The sequence below is a fragment of the Hesperophylax consimilis genome, chromosome 8 (genome assembly GCF_061612785.1).
Source record: "Hesperophylax consimilis isolate HC1 chromosome 8, BYU_Hcon_1.0, whole genome shotgun sequence".
Taxonomy (NCBI): Eukaryota; Metazoa; Arthropoda; class Insecta; order Trichoptera; family Limnephilidae; genus Hesperophylax; species Hesperophylax consimilis.
In genome coordinates this window covers 21,558,646-21,583,134 of record NC_142843.1, presented here as the reverse complement: position 1 = coordinate 21,583,134, position 24,489 = coordinate 21,558,646, and the positions used below count along the sequence as shown (strand labels likewise).

The window sequence follows — 24,489 nt, the reverse complement described above, 5'->3', positions numbered from 1 at the left end:
CTCCGAATTACAGTTTGGCCACGTTGAAGACCCTATTATAACAGATGCTGATATTGCACACCAGACTGTAACTTTACGTTTATATAAAGGCTCTTGATGGATTTGTCTTGTATTGTGGACATCCCAGTAATGGAAATTTTGCTTATTCACATATCCTCCGATGTGAAAGTGGGCTTCGTAGCTAAAGACTATATTACCAATCCGAGTAGCAGTACGAAATCTCAACAATATCACCTATGCATAAGTTTTTCTTAGTGCAAAGTTAGAATCGTGTAAATCTTGAATGATTTGAATTTTATACGGATGGAACTTGAGATTTTTTCACATTGTAACCTGTAAAGTTGATTTCGTAATTCCCAATATCGATGAATGTATAAGAAGTGATAAATGGGGATTTTCAGTCACAGGAAACCATAACACGTTCAACATTTTCGTCCTTGGCTATTATTGGTATAGGTCCTGATCTGGGTCTATTTGATGTTGATCCAGTAGCTCTGAACTTTGCTAACCAAGACTCAATGAGGTTGATCGATGGTCCATCACGTAATCGACGAATACCGTAAAGATTATTAACCTCTGGAAAACCGTTTGTGCACCAGTGACAAAAAAAATTTCCTGCCGAAAAACCGTTCATGCGCTGCTGGCATTGGAATTTTGCCCTAGCTGGAATTTTACAACGTTTGTCTCATTTTCAACTATTTCTTGCACACGATTATTTAGTGTGTAAGAAAGAGCTGTAGCATTATTGTGATAAAGAATGTACAATTTTTGCTTTTTTTGTGCCGTTGCCGTGGGAATTATAAAAGCGCCCAATAAGTTGTGAGAAATTTACGATTAGTTTAAAATCCTTAGTTACTAGTTCTAATTATTTACAGGTGGGGTATGTTGTACAGTAGAGGTAAATTATTTTAAAGAGCACAAGTTTCAATGAATTTGTGCACATCGATAGTTGAAATAGTTTGAAACACAGGCCCGCAGTCCCCTCTTACCCCGCAGTAGTCTTACGATGCAGTCTCTTTAAAATGATTCTACTGTAAGTCTCTTTGACAAATTGTAAAGAACTTGAGGTGATTTTTCACAAAAACTGCATGATGAATTATTATTACATATATAATGAAGGATGAAGAAAACTGAATATGTAGAAGTTTATGATATCAAACAGTCTTACAAAGTAAAGTCACCTTTGTGGTAGCTCCATCAGGGTTAAGAATAGTGAGGGTTCCCCCATTGGATCCCGAGTGGCACTCCAGCGATAGAACACAGTCCTCAGCAGTGCCGGCAGACCGGCCAAAGCACCTCGCTTCTCCGCTTCGGACCCAGCTCTTAGTGTCTACTGCTTTCTCATATGCTGTCAAGTCTTCTTCAGTATCCTGCAGGCGGGCTTTCAAGTCATCCAGGATCTGTAGTCTCCAGGTTTGTGTTAATTCTGCCTGGGGCACGCTGTGACTGTCTGCAAACCTATGTAAACCAAAATAAATCTCAAAAATAAAACATATTTTACGATGTTTTATGTTTTTTAGACAATCATTCAAATAAATCAGGGGTATAAATATAGGGCTTAAAGTCAAATAATCTTAACTTAAGAAATACACAAATAATTATTATTGGCATATCTTTTTGTAGGTAACGTTGTTTGACTTTAAGCCCTCCATTTATTGGCAGATAATCTAGATTTATTGATATGTTTTTTCTTGCAGATAATGTGTTTGACCAGATTTATTGCTTTTTGATATTTGGTATTTTTTTGTGAATAATCTTGTTTGCCCAAGAATTATTTGTACATAACGTTGCTTGCCCGCGAAATAATATAAAAAATGACAAGTGAACCCATCTATACAACAAGTATGAAAACATTTTTTATGAACTATTTAAGTCTCAACCAAAACATATTTCTCATTAGTAGAAATATATTAAAATATACAATATGTTTGAATAGAAGGTACCAATGTTGAGGAGATAATATTAATTAAAAATGGTGTCCATCTACAAGGTTAGGGAACTAAGAACTATTTATTATCTAAATCCATAAATTTTTTGTATCCACAAAATTTACAGCCGTGCATTGGTAAGTGTGTCATATCTGGAAGAAACTTGGGTAAGGTTAGGTTTTCAAAAAATACGGATATTATCCCCCTGAAATATTTTAATTTAAAGATTAAGGTGCGTTTTACCAATGCGGGAGTTGCGTTGGATCCAGAGTGCAACCTCCGGCTTCAACAAGGGTCCAAACTGCATCACACTCGTCCCAGTACAGGGCTGCATGATCACTCTCATCATCACCAAACATTCCGGAGTCTGTATCAAACACACTGCTGTCAGTTTCAGGATGAGCTTCCATTCCAACCTGGATAGTCATAAAACAAATCGCTGTATACTTGTTTTTTTTTTTATTTTCCAAAATAAACATTGTGCTTGAAGATGTCTAAAATGTTTTATACTCCTATCCTACTCAAGTTCTTATTGTATTTCAAATAAATTACCATCCATTATTTTTCTGTAAATTTTACGTTTCCCTCCATTCTACATGATGTGTCAAATCATAATTTTTTTTTTTTTCATAAAAGGAATACTATAATTATTTTATTCTATATAACATACAAATTCACATTGGTTATAGGTAGGAACTTATCCTTTCTTTAAAATAATATAATAACTGAACAACAATAAAAATTGTTAAAACAAAAAGCGATATTTAGATTTTAAAATCTTATTGTTTTAACCAATGACGTTACAATATATATAGACGCGCTCAGGAAGGTATAAGTCCGATCGAAAATTGGTACCATACTCCATGGCTTGTGAAATCATATTGTTGCCTAACTATATCCACCAATGAAAAACTCTGAATGTCTTTAGAAAAAACTGTTGACAGCTGAGTACTGGCTGGTACATCTATTATTTATAATAATTAAAATAAAATAACTTTGTTTAAATACCACTTTATTGTACAATAAAGTGTACAATAAAGTGGTATTTAAACAAAGTTATTTTATTTTAATTATTATAATTATGTATACCCACAAAGTGTTTGCTACAAGTGAAAAACATCTATTATTTTTTTAATGATAAACTAATGTTTATAATACAAGGTTTTTATGCATAGCACAAAGTATAAAAAATTATTATAAGCATTAATTACTCGCCTGAAATATCCATACAAAGTCTCCAAATCTCAAAATCTGCCGAGTAAAAATAAATGCCGCCTACGGTAATTATTTTTACTCAGGAGATAATTTCAATTTATATGGATATTTCAGGCGAGTAATTAAACCTTATAATAATTTGGTATCTATGGTTGTTTGATATTTTGATCATGAACCACGCCGTTGTCGTTAGTTTGGGCAGATTTTAATATATTGTTTATTCAATATTAGCGATAGTTTGTGACTCTCATTTCTCAATTAAAAGCAAAAGGAAGAGTGGTTCATTATGAAATTATGCATTGCCAACGCTTGATCTTGACATCTCGAACACAAAATAGAACCCGTGTTTGTAACCAAAAAACAGGTGAGAATCTCTCTTTTTTTTGTTCCTAATTTGTAGTAGCTTTAATTTAACTTCACCGCAGAAATGAATCTATTTTCTTTTTCAGAGAGTATCCGTGTTCCTGCCAGGAATATGCGTATTGTGAGGCCATACTGGATCGTGACTACATCATGGAAGGTAGAATTCCATCATTCTACATGATTCATTTAACCTGAATCTATAATTTATTGTCTTGCTGAAATAAAAATGCTTAACATGTAACCGAGTTTTTCATTTTCCTGTCGTGAGGTAATATTTTAGGCTAATAATATAGGTTCCGAATGAGAATTATAAAGTCTATGGTCGAGCCTTTTTTTTGAGTTACCTCTATCCTCATCAATGGTATGTGACGTAGTATTGTCACACACATAAAATTTGTCTAAATATTGGCATATCTATGGTTAAATAGACAACCAATTAGTTTCATACAAAAAGCGCGAAGATATCGATCTAGTGAGTGGTTTATTTATGGACGCACTTAAGAGATCTCAAAATAGCAAGCAAAAAGTATGTCAATTGTAGTGCTTTCGATTACATAGATTTAGTAATTTGTTGTCACTTGTCGCGTAAGGTCATGTGCTACCTCTAAGTAAATGCCCTCGTGTGTGATGAGAAAGTGTTTTAATTACTCGGCAAACACTAGTAAAAGCCAAGGAATATCATTTCATTTATAATTTTTGTTTTCCGATCATCAGTAATTTTTTATTATTTATTTTTTCCCAAAATTTTTTTTTTTTACGGTATTGTACAAACATTTTTAGAATAAAAAAATAAATATGAATAAAAATTTTTTTTAAAAGGTGAGAGGGAATCCACAAAGACATTTGCCTGTGTGTGAGCAATTTAAGAAAAATAAGAACAGGAAAAAACTTACTAAGCAAAATAAAATAATACAGTTGTTTCCTATAAGAATAGAATGGAAATAAACTTATTAAACAAAATAAAATACTAAAATAAAACAGTTGTTTCCCGCCGGAAGATTTTATATGTCATGGAGAAAATGCAAGGCCGACTAGATTAGAGGTTTGGACGCGCACAGCAAAATTACGAAGTCATTGCTGTTGCCAACTAAACTTAACAGTTAAAAATAGTCTAATCTTTCTGTTTATTTATATGCTTGCAGTTAAACAACATACAAATCTGCAGTGACATTGAGTGTCAACAACAATCGCTGCCAGATTTGCAAACTGTCGTTGCTCTATTATGGCACAGCACTGAATTGATCACTTGACACCTCAAAATTCGTCAGGCGCCCAGGCTTGTAACTCTAATCGGTCTTGAGGTAGTATTCGACCTAACTTTTGAATATGAAAACGCCGCTCGGTCCTATAGTTTATTTCATTCATACACATATATTTTTTTTAATGTCTATCGTTGTCATATATAAACAACGTTTGAATTAAGAATTTACTGGAAACATGAGTGTTTCTTACTTGCCACATTTTATCTTAATTTTGTGAGACAATAACAAGTCTAGATGTTATTGTAGTGTCATTGGTTTAATAGTTTATGTTTACAAGGAGAAAATCAATACTTACAACAGAACCAACACTGCGAACAGGACTCCAGGCTCTGGGATTTTTCAGTGTTGTTTCATAACTCTTCCCCGTGAGATCAATAATCCTGTTGGAATCATCCGTAGTGGTTTGCACATTTGACTTAATACTGCAAGTATCATCTGAATCGGACCTGTTGAAATGAACGCTAGTAAAAATGTGTAGATGTTGAGATATTATTTTCAAAGTTCTATTGATGTAGGACACTAAACAGATTAAACTGGAGATAAGAGAATTGATTATTGCAAAGGCATTGTTGACACAGGTGCTATTTAAATTGGGTACGAATTCAACATTTGGAATTTTTCAACAAAACAAGATAAATACATAATGAGATAGGTACATAATCGTCGAGTAAGAAATATTCAATAGAAACATACGTTGGGGGAGTAGAGCTGGTGAGATGGGGAGGTTTGAGTGGGAGGGTGCGCGGGGCTGGAGCAGAGCGGGAAGATTCTTCCCAGGAGCCGGGAAGAACAACCGCTTCGTGAGCGCTCAATGGCCGGTTCTGAAATATTCAAATCAATCACAGTACAATCTATAATGGCTTTGCTGTTTTGATATTCTGAAGGAAATGACGTTATACATACCAAAGAGTTGAGACTCCTGTGTCTTCCTCTCGGAGAACCTTTCATTAGACTAGCTGTACTGGAAGTGCGGCTCAAATGCAGCGGAGCCTGAACCAGTCTCCAGTTTTTACCGCTCAGTTCTGATACGTTCACTCCATATCGCCAATATACGCATCTATCAGCGGCGCCCACTCCAAACACTTGATCGTTAGCACCAATGGAAATGTGTGCCATGTTTCCGCCGATTTCCAACCACCCCTTGCCAATTGCAAAGGCTTCACTTGTTCCTGCACCTGCTCCATTTATTCCTTTTCTGAACCAGACTCGACCATCTGTACTGACGCTCCACACTGCGTCGCAACCGACGGATATAATACTCAGTTTGGTATCTTCTGGGGCTTTAACTTCTAGCCAGGATTCTCCCATGGGGCAGTCGCGAGTGACCCCCTTCCTGACGAGGGCTCGGCCTGTCCACAGCAGCACCCACAGGAGCCCTGTGCAGCCGACAGACACCTGCTTCACTTCACATCCCGGGGGCACAGATACGTTGGTCCAACGCAAACCTTCTGGAGCTGTAGTGCACGCCCCACTTCTGAACATCACCTAGGATTGCACGTTAAGTGTATGAGACGGATGAGTACATAAAACTCTAATCAAAACAATAATATAACATAAGAATATGTACTATGACTTACCCTGCCGTGTGCCGTAATGGCCCAGACGGATAATGTGCCAGGTGGAGCAGAGGGAATCTTGTGACCCCCAATAGAGACATCAATAAACGGTTCCTGGGTAGGATCTTTGTGAAGCGGAGCGATGGCACACCAGGAGTTTAGGGCACTGTACCTTCGATAGCGCACCCACTTCCTCCTTCTCACACAAGACTTCCACTGCTTCTTGGGGCCATACTGGGCCGGAAAATCTACAGCATAAGACCAACCATCGTGGTCCAAGGGTTGACCATCCAGTGAGAGTTCCAGCTGCCAATCTCCTTCCCACTGCCAAGCCATGGAAGGTAATCGTATTCTGTCGATAGATCTGTCTTGACATCCATCTTTGGTTGAGAAATGGTAGCGATCTGTTGGCAAGAGTCGACCACTAAAGCCTTCTACCGGCAGCCACCTTTCGTTCTCGTACGCTTCTTCCTTCACTCGGATAGGTATTTCTAATCCGTGAACATGGACGTATATTTGTCTGTCGCCACCCACAGCCCACAAGAAATGAGGAATTGCCGACAAGTGCTTGAATTCGAGGCCTAGATACATAAACTCCCTCCACATCGACCCACCAGTGGAAAGAACATACACTCTGCCCTCATTGTTTATAGCGAACAAAAGTGAACTAGGCATGATTATTTAAGTTTAAAAACTGTATCATGATACTAATATTATTCCGTCGATATCTTAGTCACACAGACCTAAAATAATGTGACAGCTATGCTATAGCTACAAAGAAACTTTATCTGTCAACCTAAACGTCAAATGTGATAAATCCAGAATCTAGGGAAAATTTGATTATTTTAGTGGTATCCCCAAAATTTTTATTACCTGGACTAGTGATGGCATGATCGAAATATGTTTATTGTTTACTTTTTAAGCTTAGACAGACCACGCTATAAGCGTTCTATATTTTCGTGGCTTGGCCTATTTCAGCGTATCACTCGCCATAAATTTCCATTGGTAATAAATAATCCATTGGTAGTATGGCGAGCGATGTGCTAAAATAGACTAAGCAAAGATGTATACAGCCTGATGTGTTGCCTACCTTATGTGGATCAATTTATTGATATGCCTGTTTTAATGACTACGAATTTGAATGCTTAAATGCTATGTTGCTTATTCTTCCGTGAACTCATTCTTCAATAGAAGAAAAAAATCAAATTTTCATCTCCACGGACATAAAAACCTGGATACTAAACTAAAACTAAATAAATATTCCGGTCGGTGGCTGAGTTTATTGCGAGTTTATCTGAGACATCGCGTTTTGGATCCCACCCAGGCGTAGCGTGTTCAATTCCTCTTCTGGCTAAGCAACACAAGCAACATTTTCCGCTTACTGTGGTGGAAGTAGGAGATATTGTCAGATTATTCGTAGCCCGGTAATGTTTGTCTTTTTTTAAATAAAAAATTAATAAATATGTATCCGGCTGATTTGGTTTTTCACAACAATTACGTACATTACTTTAAAATACACGTCAACCTTAGATTTATAGCGAGCCATCAAGGTCGTTTCTCACAAAAACGGCACCATAAAAATTATCAATTTACTATTATTAATAACCTTCCCAACTTATTTTAAATCAGAATGCCATTTTTACACACACTAAATGCAGGAGAATCGTAAATCCCAACATAAAATATGAATTAATTGTTCACATAGCTTCTTTGGCTAGAAGATAATATTCTTACAGTTAATATCCAATACCTAACATTACCAACATTTGACAATTAGCAAAGAATATTGTGTAATCTCAAATGCTTATCAAATTATATTAGGTAGTAGGTAACACAATGTACCCACGGGAATATATCGTTTGTCAAGCAATCCGAGATATTTTTTATGAAATTTCGGATATGGAAATCGTTGAATTCTGACCAATGATTTTTTACAAAATCGATTCCTTGTTTGATGACGTTTTGAAACGATTGTCTCAGACTGTGTGATGATTTCCGACAGAACTGATTCCTTGTTCGATGACGTTTTAAAACGCTTGTCTCGGAGTGTTAAGATTTTTGACAAAATCGATTTGTCCATGACAATGGATCGAAATATTACGATTGTCAAAAAGATCGAGTAAATCATCGATTGTGCCCATCGCTAATTTACGCTTCACCTCTACCAAAGATAAAGCGACTGTCAAGTCTGTCAAAAGCAGTCAGAAGTTGTCACGTGATTGGTTTATTTATGGTTGTCACATATCTATGGTTGTCATTTTGTCAGTTATGTTCATTTATGTCAGTTATAGAATTGAATTTGAACGATTTTAGTTTTATGTGTAGTCATTTATCAATATTTAATTCGGTATTTTATATATTCTTACAAATATGAAGTGGGAAGAACTTGATAGCAATATCAAGACGTTCGAGAAAGATTGTTTGTCTCTCCTAAGAGATATTGAAACTAAGGAGTTAATATCACAAGGTTTGTTTACGCATTTTAAACCGAAATTTATTCAATACAAACAACAATATTGTTATTTATAAAATTGAACATTGCGTTTTATTTATTAATTTAAATAATAACACATAACGATAAATTTAACTACGTCTCCACAATTTTTTTAATGTTTATAATTTAAAGAGTTTTGTTTAAAAATTTTTTTTAATTGTTATATTATTGTAATCGCAACGCATGTTATATCTGGCCAACCTTTGAATGTGGTTTTATGCGCACAATACATTGATTTTTAGGTAAATATATATTTTTTAAGTTTGTTATAGTAAAGCGCACTTGAAGTGAAATAACACAAAACTGCCTCTAATAAATGTTATGTTATTATTACATAAAATAGGGACACGCTTAATACGCTCATTTTATTTAAAAAATACTTTCCATTAGTTAGATAATAATGAGAAGTAAGTATTTCAGTTTCTGGAAATGGAAATGGAAATAATGCATTTTAGTACCCAGCTATTTCGTTTCAAATGCTGATAATTTGACATCTTTTCTTCACGCCATGACATAATAATATTAAAATAGTTTTTTAACTAAACCCAAGCTAAGAACCTGTTTTTGGATTACAGGTTCATGAAAGAAGAAAAAACTAACCTTAAAATTTTACATCAATAACAATCGCCGCCAAGTGAACAATCGGTTTTAATTTTAATGAAACAATTATAAAATTTATTTCTTTCCATTTCCGGAAACTGAAATACTTATGAGGGTTGTCCCAGAAGTACTCGACTAAACAAAGAAAACACAAAAAATTTGGGGAAAACTTTCTTTATTTCTTAAAATAGTCTCCATTTAGCTCCATACACTTTTCCAGTGATGTTCAATAGCTTCGATACCATGTTTATAGTGAGAACCCGTTGAGCTCCTCAAAATAGCCATCAACCGCAGACTCCACGTCTTCACTGTTGGCAAATCTTTTACCACCGAGCCATTATCTCATGTTTGGAAAGTGAAAATAATCCGAGAGGGCTAAATCTGGCGAATAGGATGCGAGTGAAGAAGCAATTTGAGCGTTAACTTATTGATATTGGTCATTGATATGTCAACTGGTGCATTGTCTCGATGAAACAACACTTTCTTTTTTACCAAAATTGGCTGTTTTTTCTTGATTTCATCACTTGAAAGTTACTATGTTATTGTTAATTCTCACCGTTGATTTTTTTTTTCAAACAATTTACAATGACCAAAAAAAACTTAAACATAATCACTATGACTAAATCTGACAGGGGGTTTCACCAATCTGCCAGCCCTAGTTATTACATCATTTTCCCCACTAGTGCTGGGTAAAGAATCACTAACATTTTTATTTTCTTGACTTCCCAAGTCATACCATTTATCGGGATTTTCATAATTTGATTTTAACTTTATACAACTTTTTTTTATTTGGTTAACATGGACCTTTTTTTCCTCTCCTCCGATTAAATGAATTAAATATACCCATGAACTTAATTTTAACTTAATAGTTCCCTGAACCCATTCATAGGACCTTTCAGATGCCTTAAGTATACCAAACATTATCAAGGTACTTCTGGACTACCCTCGTACTTCTTATTATTATCTAACTACTAAAAAGCGTGTTTTTTTTTTAAATTGCATATAAAGCATGTCCCTATTTTCTGTTTATTTACTGATTTTTACTTTGATGGTTTAATTAGTTTCAATGTCATTATTTTTTGGAAGTAAGTTGTCAGAATTTAAACATGATTTACAATGATTTTATTATAATTTATTGATTCAGAGAAACATGGAGACATTGAAAAGGAAAATACAAATCTGCTGAAGGAAATTGAAGAAGTGAATAATGAAAATTCAGCCTTGAAGTTGGAGCTTTCTGGAATCCTATCAGTAAATGTACGTAGAACCTTTCCACCTTTTGCTTTAGTTGCCATAATACCCTTCATTCATGTTCCATTTAACTTTGCATTAAATTTCCAAACTCTTCTTACTTCTAAATACATATGTCCAAATTATTGAAAAACACCCCGTTTCATCTTAATTAGTACAAGAAACAAATATCTATGTCACCAAATTATCCATCTTTTGTCTAAATTAATATTAATAATTTGATCATTTATCGTGCTAGTCATTATGAACAGTCTCCTGCACCCGTGGCCCTTTTCCATGAATATTGATAATAAAAAGGTAAAATAATCATGTAAATTAATATTTTAGGAAAATTTAAAGAAAACATTTGAAACCCTCCAAGAAAATGTGAATAAAAGTGAATTGGTATGTCTCAACCTTCGGAGTGGGATGGAGATGTGTGAAAATGACAGTGTGAGAATGAAAAAAGCCAAGTAAGTACATCCTTTCTGTTTAGTTTATTTCTCACACGCATAATCTTGCGTGACGCAGTTTGCTGCTGACACGTGGAACGAAACGTATGCTAAGTGCGAGGCAGGATTAAGGGCAGTCAAAAATTGGCTTGATCAAAACTTGTTAACCTTAAACATGAACAAAACTAAATATATTACTTTTAGCATTTCCTCTGTAAATCAACCATCTTTGGAACGTTCATTAAAAATACATTGTTGTGTGCAGGAGTGTAATTGTCAATCTTTGGAAAGAGTAGACAACATCAAATACCTGGGTTTAGTTATTGATAAAAATTTAAAATGGAACAATCACATTACTACATTAAGAAACAAAATAAGAAGGCTAGCCTACATTTTCAAAAATCTAAGAAACATATTGGACAAAGTTACATTAAAAACTGTATATTATGCTCTAGTTCAATCAATGCTTTCATATAATGTTGTCTGTTGGGGTTCTTGTAACAAGACTACCTTAGAGCCTTTGAATGTTGCGCAAAAATTAATTTTAAAAATAATGTATAAGAGAAATTTTATGTATCCATCAAAGTTATTATATAGTGAAAGCAAAATTATGACAATAAGGCAGTTGTACATAATACAGGCTCTTTGTAAATTTTTCAACAACACTATTACTGCTAAAAGATCTCAACAAAGGCGCAGCACTAGAATGGGTTCTTCTTTAATGTATCAGCCGGTGTATACCAGAACATCCTTCGGACAAAGGAGTTTTTCATATAAAGCTCCGTTGCTATATAATATGCTTGGAGAAAATATAAAAACTATAGGTACGTTAAATTCATTCAAGAAAATGGTAAAAATCTCCGTACTAGCTGAGAATGATGATTTTGGATCACCCATGTTGTCGCTTATATCATAATTCCTTGTGGAAGCTCTGTTTCGATACAATCCTTATTTACTTACTGCGCATGCACTTATTTACTTCTAAAATAACTTTTGGTTATTTATTATTATGTTACTTATTATTATTATTATCTACTTAATTATCATATTAATATTTACTTTAATTATTGTCTAGCTAAAATATTTACTTACTTACTTTTTATTATAATATTATCTACTTACCTATCGGTTATTATTTACCTTTTTTATTTAGTTATTTTTATTTTTTCTTATAATCTATTATTCATACTATCCATGTTGTAATTGTTAGTATGGTTGCCCTATGCTTGTGTCTGATAAGCCAGCACAGGTACCTTGTACTTTAGTTAACAGAAGAATATTATTGTTGCCAACTTACTTAATAATGCTTCTTTTGTTGACTTTTTTGTTTTTTGTTTTTATTTTTTTCATACATTTGTTACTAAAATTTTGTTTATTTTTGTCTACTGGTCTCGAAACGTCCGTGTCATAAACTTTTCTTTTTTTGTTTAAATTTAATTTAATGTTGTTATTATTTTAAATTTACATATATGTATTTTTTTTAAATGATTTTATTGTAAAGCTGCACATCTTGATACAGGAATGCCCTAGTGAGATGTGCAGAGTATGCTTTTTATGTAAAAACTGTTTTTTGAATTAAATAAATAAATAAATAAAATAATCAATTCCGTAAATGTACAGAAAATAGAGACACGCTTAATATGCACTTTTTTCTTTTATAAAAAAAACACTTTGTAAGAGCAAGATAACGATGAGATGTAAGTGATAATTTTCAGAAAGTAATACATTTTGATAGATGTTTTGTTAAAATTAAAGTTGATAGTTCATTTGGCGGCCATCATTATTAATGCGAATTTGCAACCAATAAAATAAAAATGTACATATATCATTTTTTCAGCAAAAAGTTGCAAATTGCTGAAGAATAATATATGAATGTATTTTCCCTATTTCAGCAAAATATTGCAAATTGGTAATTAATAATACATATCGTCGCATTAATTCGTAGAATGCGTAACTCCCAAATGTAAAATTTTACAGGAGGCACAAAAAACCTCGTAGTGAAAAAAAAATGAAAGACGGCTTATTCTTTTTATTTATGTTTCGAACATATAATATATTTGGAAATTTATTTTCAATCATTAAACTTTTGTAAGTTAAGGCTTTCTATTTCAAATCGGAGTTAGGAAGTTTACGTAAAAACCGAGAATGGAGATACGCATTTTACAAAAGATACATACTTTTCTGCAAACAGTTTTATGAACAACCTAGCGGAAAATTTGGGAGATAGGAATTTTACATTTACAAAATAAAACACAACAATGTATGTGTATGTCGAGGCAGTCTATTTAGATGCATTTTAATGATGCGGAAGGTTATCGTTAAAGGAGTGGTAATCCTTTTCTAATGTCTGTTTTAAGTCTTGTAAATGCTGGTACTTTTCCTTCCTTAAGGGATTAAATCTGACTCTCAAGTGAAATCTTCAAACTCTGGAGATCATTACAGATTCGGCGACGGTTTTGTGCTGGGTGAGATCTACACTAACCGGGAGTAGTTGTGTCAGAGATGATCGTTAAGTGACGCTTGGAGTTGATGAAGGAGATTGTAGAAGAATTTGATCTGACATTGTCGATCACCCTTGTTGTCCTGTAGAAATAAAACTGATGTACTTACTAGGGTTTGCAAGACCCGGGCAAAGAGTAGCCATGACAGGAAACGTTGTGAAAGAGACTCCTCAGAGTGTGAAGATAGGTGGGAGAGACTTGTAAGTGGAACTGGTGAGCAAACATGTGCTTTAAGCGTAGAAACTCTTCATGCTCAGCATCACTTTGGAGTAAAGTGAACGCTTCATCTTGCCCGGCTGGTTGATCCCGAGGCGAGAAGAAAGGACGTCGATAGATGCGTGCGTTCCTGCGTACAATGCAGGACAATTGACCCTCCACCATCATCCCATGAAGCGGGTAATCTTAATGTTGTGACAACCAGAAGTCGCTTGGCAGTTGATGTTACTCATTTCGGTAGGAAATGTTTACTCACATTTATCGATTGCAGTCCAAGTAGATTTGCCGTGTGGCGGGAAATCGAGTCAGATAATGCAGCTTCGATTATCAGACATTTGGAAGAAGTGTTTCGGGAAAGAGGCCCGCCCAAAGTAGTTCTCATGGATAATGGTACTGCATTTTGTTCCTACAGTGTTACAGATAAGTGTAAGAGATGGAATGTTCGTCAAAGATTTTGCGCGGCATACCGACCAGCTGGAAACGGTATAGTTGAACGACATCATCAAACAATAAAGAGAACTGCAGCCAGAAGTGGAAGCGATCCCCTGCAGGCAGTGTTTCGGTACAATCTTTGGCTGCAAAAAGTCAGGATGATCGAGGTATTGCGCTGTCTAGTATAGTTCACACTTCACACTCGTGGAGACACCCTTCTGCGCAAGTGAATATAGAAGAGGAAGTATTGACTGAGCTCTAAGTGGGCGATCTTCTTGCGGTTAAATCAGTAGATAGGAGATGCACATCGTGCATGGAAGGGTGACAGGACTTACTTCAGTCAAGAACATCGAAGTAGATGGCATACAAAGACATGTGCTTGACCCGCGGAAGATGCCTGACAGAGAACGGACTGTGTCTGAGGAGAGATGAGATGGAATTGCCGCACGTTCCACCGTAAATATTTTGGGTTTGTTTGAAGAGGACAGTGAAGAACCGGATCCGGATATGCATCAGGAGGAGATCCACTTGCAAAGAGATGGTGACCTTGAAGAAGAGATAATCACAGAACAAGGACCTATTAGGTATTTACGAAACCGCAGAGGCACATAAAACAAGAGAGCTACGGCAGAGCGTCACACGGTGCAGAAGACGTCAGTTTAGACTACAGATACAAAACACTATTCGTGACTTCACAATTAAAATTAAGGTTATAAAATGTTCAAAATTGATTAATCAACCTATCTCAGTTAATTTCACGGTAAAACTATTACACTGTAAATAAATTTCCTCAGTCAAAAACACAACAAGCGTGCACGGCTCACCGGCCAATACTGAATTAAAGAGTTACGAAGTATTCGCGAGTAAAAATGGCACCATAATTTTACGCAGTTTCCTAATTTGTGTTTATCTAAAAGGTTAATTTTTTTTTAAATTTTCGAGTTTTACTAGTCGATGCGGGTCTAATTTTAACACCAGATGGCATTAAAAACGTATTTTCGAAAAATTTGGAGTTACGCAGTCTACGAATTAATGCGACGATATATATATATTTTTTTTTTCTTTTTCAGCGAAATGTTGCAAATTGGCAAAGAATTCACCCGGGTGAGGTGGGACTACTCGACACCACAAAATATCTGCAAAGGATGTATCCTTTTCAAATATAGTTATTATTTTTAAATACTCCTAACCCTCTTGTGCGTGATTTTCAGTAACTTATCCATCTATATAGATAAAAATGTAAATGTTTGTTTGTTCAAAATCTTAAATCTCCGAAAGTTTTTCACCAATTGCTTTGAAAATTTGACACAATGTTGCATTCAAACACGCATGTGTTTTTATATACCTATATTCTGTAGATGTCACCTGTGTCAGGTAAATACATGCTCTAAAAAATTTTAAAAAAAAACAGCGCCATTTGTTAGACATAAAAGCAACACGCACTATTGTTTCTTTATCTGCACAGACTAACTGAGCCACAGCAACGCGTGGCGGGGTACAGCTAGTATAAAATAATATCAAACTATATGCTAGTTTTAAATTCTGTATTGGAACCTTGTAAAGATTGTATTTGGGGCGGAAGGTAAGTTTACCTGAATGCGTTAAACTAAATAGGAAACTTCTTACGTCTTACCAAAAATGTTATCATGCATTTACCTATAGGTAAAACTTATAAGTACAGCTTTGCAAATATATCTGTTTTTCTTTATTTTTTTTATATAAGTTTAGTTTTTTTTTTACTCAATGTGAGATGAGCTCTCCTAAATATAGTATCATGCAGAGATTTAAATATAGATACAGAGATATATCCACATTATTTAGATTTAGATATTGTTAGCAATAATAAAAGTGGACTGTAACTAGTTTAGATGAAATGAAATTAAATGGTGTTTGCTGGAATTGGGTGATAGGTATGTACTTCGAAGATAGTCAAATAATGTTTGGTCTTAAACTGAAAATATGCTTGGTTTCTACCAGAATGTCATTTATCCTGTTCCTACCTCTACGTAACCATCACCTTTCTAGAGAACTATTTGAATTATGGAACATGACAATTGAAAATAATTAATGCAAATTCGAGTGCGATTGTTTTTGAAATTGTCGAAGCAAGTTGTTATGTCATGTACACAATCTCGTTTATACAAGTAAAAAGATGGAATTTGACAATCTTGGAAGTACATAATATCGTTTTAAGAGTACTAATCTTGTAAGTATCCAATATAGTCAAGTTCCTTCTTTTTACTGAAAAACGAGGTTATAAACACTAAAAACGCCAACAACTGGCTTCGACGATAGTTATAATCCTTCTGTTTTCAAAAACAATTTCAATCTAATTTGCACTATTTATTTTCAATTTGCATGTTCCAAAATTCAAATAGTTTTCCAGCAAGGTGATAACTGGATAGGTAGGAACAGGATAATTGGCATTTCGGTAGGAACCAAGCATTTTCTCTTTTCAAGACCAAACACAATGACTATTGTCCATTTAAATTATTATTCCTTAACTTTTAAATCCAGATTTTAGCAACAAAGACAAGAAGACCCTGGAAAGCTTTGAGCTAGACAGAGACAAAATGTCCGAGGATGAAATACAGAAGTACCTTTGGGAGCACATTGAGGCCAACAGCGGAGCCGTGTGGACGGATCTCGTATCTCTCTGTGACTCAGATGTTATTGAAAACAAGGAAAATGTTTATAAAAATTAACCAATATCTTAAAAAATTCTTTCAAAATATGATCTTGCCTCTAAGAGCTCAATTGCAATCTCTCTTTCTGTTACAAGCATCAATAATAGAAACAAGGGAGATGGGTCATGAACCATTAAGTAAGAAACTGGGAACACAACGGTGTCGCCACTTTGTTTTTACCTACACATCAAACACATGACATTCATCGGCTCCGGCACTTTTATAGTCCGTGCAGTTTGGTTGTAGTCGGCATGCTTCCATGCCATATCTCCCTTTGTTTCTATTATCTATGATTACAAGTTTTATTTATGAGAAAATGGGAGAGAGTGCAATGAAGAATCAGCAGTAAGATTTGATAATTTTATAATCAATTTAATATAAATAAATATTTGGATCTGTGTATTGATACCTTGTTTTTTACTTTAATCAATTGTTGGGTGTTTGTTTTTTCCTTAACATTTCTTACAACAGCTGATAAATCATTTTCGTTAGGTCCAGTAAATTTAACCCACCGTCGTCTTTTAGGGCCCTATTTCACCAGGACATCACAGTGGCACAGTTACCAGGCTACCATGGTGTTCGAGTGAGTGAGCCGCCCTACAGCGCTATATATTTTACTAGTTGGTACCCGTCGATGCCGATGTCGGTAACCATATCGAGCCTTTCCTGGAAGAAGATCGTAAGCGGCAATTTGACAATTAATTTTTTTTTAATTGAATCAGTGCATGGACTGGCAAAAGATCTATGAAATGCAGTAAATCATAAGAAATAATGGATTTTTAAATTTTATCGTAAGATTTGTGCTTTAAATTTTTGGCCATTCAAAACATTCATCGTAAGCATCATATTGAAGAGTAAAATTTTATCGTACTTTCCAAATTTGACTGCTTACGATAAAATGCATCGAAAATGTTCAAAAATAAAAGCAGTAAGAAACACCTTCCAACGGGATTCAAAAATATTACATGGTGTCCGAAACACGAAGTACATATTACTATTCTGTGCTATAACTTTTTGATTTGAGATTTCATTTTCAAGTTAATCGAGTCCGATGTTGGAATTTTTTATGTCGAATTTGAAAAAAATCGATTTCTAGGTGATTAACATCAGCTTTTTAAATGCGTCAAGGCGTAGATCGAAAAAAAAAAGTTTTTTGGGTTCTTTATATAATAATATACATTAACCAGTTTCCCGCTTATACTACGAGTTTCCGGGCAAAAATATTTACAACAAAAATATTTGATTTTTCAACAAAGGACTAGTGTTTCTTTTGAGAAAAGATTTAAAATATGAGATCAGAAGAACAAAATATTCAATTTCATAATCGAAGTTTTTAAAAATCATTTAACTGACAAGGGTGAATGTAAAAAATAATTTTTAGTTAACCAAACAAGAATCGACCTTTTTATATGCTACTTTCGATTTACAGAAGGTCCCAAACACTGCTCACGGAGAGAATATAAACTTGTATTATTCGAGAAATTATGCCTCCTATGATGAGAGCGTTTATTAGTGTGGGTCATCACATATTGTTTGAAAAAGAGAGTGCAAAAAATAATAAAAAATATAAATAACAAAAAAAAATACACAATTTTGTACAAATAGGTATCTGGAAATTGTGGACGCCGCAAAAATAATATTTTAGTTGCATTTTACTGTGATAGTTGTGCAGGAAAAATATGAATATTTATTAAGGAAATAACAACTATCAATTACCTTTTGCCAGGACACAAGGAGACTCGGTACGTGCTACAATCAACTCATTTATTAGACGAAGCATAATTTGGGCACCATCTGAATGGCTTGCCATAATATCATTAGCCAGAACTGACTCCAAAAAATTATGATGCATGTGATGTCTCATGAAGATTTCTTGGATTGAAAGTCATTTTCATTGGGTTTCCTATCAGTAAAATTTAAGGAAAATAATGAATTGCAAAGTCGAACGATCAAAGAATCCTCAAAAGTCATACTCAAGCATGGATTTTTTTACCGATAGTAGGTGCAACGTCATCGACTTTGATCCTCTGATACAATCATGTTAAAATTATGCCGTCTGTTCATCTGGCCTGTTACAGACAGATTAAAAAGAGCAGAATTTGAAAAAAACATGATCTCAAGTCCCCATGTGCCGAGGGAATAATTAATTTTGGATTCAGAGAAGAATATCTTCCATTTTCCTGTAAAGCTGATGTAAGTGTCATGTGTTATGTCAGAAAGTGACGGGGAAGACCAAGAATAATAATTAATAAATTAAGATTAATAAAAAACCATCCATCTCCTTTTCAATCATTTTTAAAACGATGCCTTAATAATATTATCTTTACCATTTCATGCTCTACAAAATAATTAATTATTTAATTTTATATCAGCAATTATTGATTTGTAAATTAAAATTAATAGATATAATGAAGTGAAACTTTTTATAACAAATAAAAATGAATATAATAAATCTCTTAATTATTATTCAGCTTCCTTCGAAATACCATTTGCAATTGTGCCAAGTACACATCAAAAATGATTATGGTAAGCGTACGACGCCATGATATGGAACTCTAGAATGGGAATGACAAAACATCGTAAGAGCCAAAAGTACTTGAATTTGAGACAATTATCATGTTTTTATCAAATTTTATTTTATGTTACTAATAATATACATATATTGTTCTTATATGAACTCTAATCCCCAATTGGGGTATCTTTTGAGGCTGAAGGTGTGGGAGGGTAGCAACAAGCAACGTTTCAATTCGGAATGGTGGTCTTACACCAGGGCAATACTGAGAGTATCTTCACCTCGGGAACGTGCCGCAAGTATATTATATATTATTTTAAAAGAATAAATTGTGAAATAACACAAATGAAATTTACTTGCGCACTCCGGAATTTGGATCCACGTCCTTTGGTTATATTTCGGCTTCGACATATACATATTTTTAATTAAAATTAATTTATTAAACACAGCCTTAGATATTTTAAAAACACCTCACCCTGTAAAATGCAATTTTTACGCTTACAATATTAAGCCCGGAAAGGCTCGATATTGTGAAGACACTAAACGGACACCAGGTGAGGGATCCTACTAGAAGCCCTATTTATTTGGAATGCTTTCCCGGTAAAAAAGGGTCTTACGCCGGGAAAGCTCGATGTTGTGACGACACTTAGTGGACACCAGGTGAGGGACCCTCCTTAAAGCGCTATACTGACGAAAATATAAATGAATAATAAGGAAAGACTTAAAATATTTATTTAAAAAATTGAGTAGAATAATTAATAGTTCATATATTTTTTAATAAAGGCTTAAGAAAATGTAACGAAATAACGAGCTATAATTTATTATGAATATATTATTTAAATCTGAAATAGGGTTATGAAAATAAAATGAAAATATATGTACTTAAGTGGACGAGCCTGAAAGCATATCGACCACTCAATCATAATAAGAAGATGGATTATTTGACAATGTTCAATTTTTGTAATAAAAAATAAATCATTACAAAACTAAACACCATTAGGACAAATGTCCCAAAAATCGCTATCAGGATTCCCAATAGAATTAATCCTCCCGCTGTCAAAATTCCACCTGAAAAAAAAAAGAAGTTAAAACATACTCCATAACAAAATTAAGTGTACATTGGAGCTGGAAAACCAAAATAAAATCCTGCCCTTTCTAGACGTAGTGGTGATGCAAAAAAAGATGGTAGACTGGTGCACACTGTGCATAGAAAACTGACTGATACGAGTCGGTATCTACTTGCTGAATTGCATCACCACCCAGAGCAAAAATGAGCACTAATCAAAACGTTGTGACCCGAGAACCAGAATATGCAAAGAGCGGAAAATCGGATTGGAGCATAATGCTAACCAATGCGTTAGAGTGAAACTGTTTCCCAGCAAGGCAGATAAATCAGATTATAAAAGCCTAATTTACCTCAAACGATTACAGAATTTAACGAGAGTCAAAACGCTGCGCTTTTCTTACCTTATCTTCATAATTTTAAGTTGATTAAAACTTCATTTCCAATGAACTTTAGCACAAGAAACTTCTGTTGCTTGACTTCAGATAACTTGTATATTTATATTTATCATTGTATATTATGTAAAAGCTGTTTGTTTCTTACAAATAAATAAATATTTTAACAGAATTGCCAGGATACTGAGGAAAGAAAGCATTAAGACTGTCTTCGGAACAGTTCCCTCTAGAGACAAATAGTGTATATAACTCCGAGAATATATGAAAAGGTTTATATAGACCAAACAGAATGGACCGTCCTCCAAAATGATCTCAGAACTTTTAAGCGTACAAACTCGGCCATCCTGCCAAATCGGCAATTGCCGAGCACTTAATTGAAGCCGGCTATTAATATTACAGTTGTTAATAGAAACTTTGGATTCGTTAAGCTATTTATAAAGTTTTGGTAATTATTCGGAATCGCTGGACACGGATTATATGAAATATTTTTAAATAAAACCTGATTTACCTCAATGACTATAAAACGAATCTGATTGAATTTGGGAAATTTTTAATTTATCTACTTTATTACCTATCCCAACCTATAATAACCCAACCTAACCTATAATAACCTTACATTTTTAAACTTTTCTTTATTTATAAAAAACCTAAATATCTAAATATTTTTCGAGTTTGGCCAATATAGTACCTACCTTAGTATTTGCATAGAGTAAATGGTTAAAATTCTAGCCACTCATATCAGGAATACCAACAAAAGAAAATAATTTAAGCCATTCTGGCATCTATAAACTTAAATGTAACGATTGCGAAGCATTTTACATTGGTAAAACTGCAAGAAATGTTCAAACGCGGGTAGTTGAGCACTTGAGATGCTTAAACAACATAGGTTTTTCGGAATTTGCAACACATTTAATAGATAAAGATCACTCATTTGATAAGCCTTCAGGTGTAGAAGTATTACATAGAAACGGGATAGGTCTACGCCTCAACAATTTAGAAGCACTCGAGATAAAAAAATCCCTTAAAGTCAATAAAATCAATTTACTAAATAAACAATTAGATTTAACAAACAGCCCCATTTTAAATATATTTCCATTTCCTGCACCTATGTTTACCCCCTCTCTCCTACCTAAGTCTTCCACCCCCACCAAAGTTGATGTTCTCTCTCCCTCTTCCAGCTTAACTATAAGTACCCATACACCTCTGTAATTAATTTAATATGTTTTTATTAACCCTGATGAAGGTTCGGGCTGAACTGAAACCGGTTGGTTATAAATATATACAATAAAGTGGTATTTAAACAAAGTTATTTTATTTTAATTATTATAAAAGAAAATGTCATCGACAGAAATCATTCCAGCTGTCATCCCATACAACGAAAGCGAATTTTCATTTTACGTAATTAAAAATTAAAATGCTAAAATTAAAAATTTCCCAAATGCAGTCAGATTCCTTTTATAGTCATTGAGGTAAATCATAATGTTTTATTTTAAAATATTTCAGATAATCTGTGTCCAGCGAATCCAAATATTTACCAAAGTTTTTTTGTCATTCTCATAACCAATTTTTTTCCTTTCTTTCCTACAAAAATAATTTAGAAATCAAATCGGATCTGTCTCTTAGCTCTGACAGAATACTGTCTAACTATCTACCAACATGATGAATAAAGGCAGTTATTAGTTATGAAGAAAAAGTGATCATTTATCAAAAAAAATTATGAAATAAATCATTTATTTACCTTCAATGATCACTGGTCCTATAAAAGTAACCACAACAGTGGCAACTGCCAATATGAAATATACCAATATTGGACAACACACAGAGACCAAGAAAAATAAAGATGGGATCAAAATAATTGGATCCCTTACAGTTCCCGTCTTAACTTGTTGACAAATATTGTACGCCATTATTTTTTCAAAGAGTGGTCTCAGTGGGTTAGCTGGAATCATTTTAAAAACAAAATAATTTTGATATAATTAATAAATGAATCATAAGTAATATAAATTTTTTAATGTTAACTTACTCAGATAAGTCCCCATCTTTTTGACAAGATTGTTCGCCTTTCTAAACTTATTTGTGTTATTGAAGATTTGTGAAAAAACTATGAATTTCGTGACAAGGTGATTTTTTTTCCACTTGACACCACTGTCTTAAAACGAAAATAATACATTATTATTGTTACACTAATAAATAGACATGACATTGCCATAATAAAAAACCGAAATTTGGTTTTTTGTATAATTGAGTTTCAATGATGTCCCGCAAGTGTGCTAAAAATGCTTAAATGTTAAAAGTTAAGTTTTGCGGTTTTTATGCATGTTATCTTCTTCTTTTTCTATAATTTCCAAAAGTAGACATCTTTACTAGAACAAATTGATATGAAAAAAAATTTACCCAGAGAAGGTAATACTTATAATTCCTAAGGCGATGATTAATCTTTCAATTGCAGAGCTCCTGCAACCTAATACCCTTAACTGTGCCGAGGGTAAAAATCCCACAAACAAAAAGCATTGTTTTTTTTTGACTGTCATAGTTTGAAACTGGCCTTGAACGCGAGTCAACAAATTAAAATAGTGGGTTATGCCTAAATACTTTAAAGAATAAGTTTTAGATGTATTGTAAAGTGTCCTTAACCCTTTTAGTGCCACAAATATTTGGTCAAAATATGCTGAAAATTCACAAATTATTAGATATTTTATATAAAAAAGAAAAATACTTGCCATTTCTGTTAAAATACACTAATTTTTATAATTTTCTCAACATTCTCTTCAAAAGGTTTCAGTCTATGATAATAAAAGCGTAGTAATTGAATACTACATGTTCATTAATAATAATAAGTGACTTGGCTAGCTCAATGCTGGTATAGAAGATGTCAGTAAATAGATGGTATCCTTTATTGAAATAATTTCCCAAACTTGGGAGTTTTTCGACCACTACAGAACCAATACCTTTTTTTTTATTTCATCCTTATCTTCATTGGATTGTGCCCCACGGTAACAATAAAGAGCTAAACAATTTTTAGTGATGGAATCACAGAGCTTCCAAAATTTTATACCCCATTTGTGATGTTTTTTATTGTTTGATGGTGGTAAGACATTTTGTTCCAAAGGAGATTCGTCTATGCTTAGCTGTTGATTGGGCACATAATGCCGACGAAAAACTGTATTGGCGTGTTCTATCAAAAAGTTAATCTGGAACACGACTGTCACTGACGTGAAAAGTGAACTGTCGAAACGAGCACTACCGCGACGCTGGCATTTTTCGCACACCTACCTATGAGTGCCACGGCGCTTTTCGGCACTGTAAGGGTTAATGTCATAGAAATTAGTTGTTAAAAGGTTTATACTAGATATTATATTATTTTTTATAACTAATAAAACACATACAAAAAAATAAATAAATTATACAAAAACAATTAAGAAAGTATTGTTTTCATATTACAAATTGCATTTTCCGGCGCTCAATGGCTGCAAAATGTTCATATCCAATGTATAAGACAATGGTTATAATGTATCTACCTACCTACAGTGCTTGAGAAGAGCAAAATAATAAATTGCTCTCCTGTATAATTTTTATGTTGTTT

At 33.8% G+C, this 24,489-nt stretch overlaps 2 protein-coding genes across 2 annotated transcripts in view; one reads left to right on the top strand and one right to left on the bottom strand.

Moving 5' to 3' along the window:
- Positions 1-7,086, bottom strand: part of Pex23 (tectonin beta-propeller repeat-containing peroxin 23) — a 30,127-nt gene extending 23,041 nt beyond the window's left edge. The window contains exons 1-6 of the mRNA XM_089635038.1: positions 6,346-7,086; positions 5,672-6,253; positions 5,462-5,589; positions 5,064-5,214; positions 2,172-2,344; positions 1,182-1,458 (exon numbers count right to left, since the gene is read on the bottom strand). Of these exons, the coding sequence (XP_089491164.1) occupies positions 1,182-1,458; positions 2,172-2,344; positions 5,064-5,214; positions 5,462-5,589; positions 5,672-6,253; positions 6,346-6,999 (1,965 nt within the window). The 5' untranslated portion in view covers positions 7,000-7,086. The remainder of the gene's footprint in view (positions 1-1,181; positions 1,459-2,171; positions 2,345-5,063; positions 5,215-5,461; positions 5,590-5,671; positions 6,254-6,345) is intronic.
- A 1,507-nt stretch (positions 7,087-8,593) lies between these two features.
- Positions 8,594-17,332, top strand: LOC149421724 (uncharacterized). The gene is made up of 5 exons (XM_089634508.1): positions 8,594-8,791; positions 10,563-10,675; positions 10,997-11,121; positions 15,320-15,396; positions 16,767-17,332. Exons 1-5 carry the CDS (start codon positions 8,695-8,697, stop codon positions 16,952-16,954), a joined length of 600 nt encoding a protein of 199 aa, XP_089490634.1. The 5' UTR covers positions 8,594-8,694; the 3' UTR covers positions 16,955-17,332.
- Positions 17,333-24,489: the final 7,157 nt, after the last annotated feature.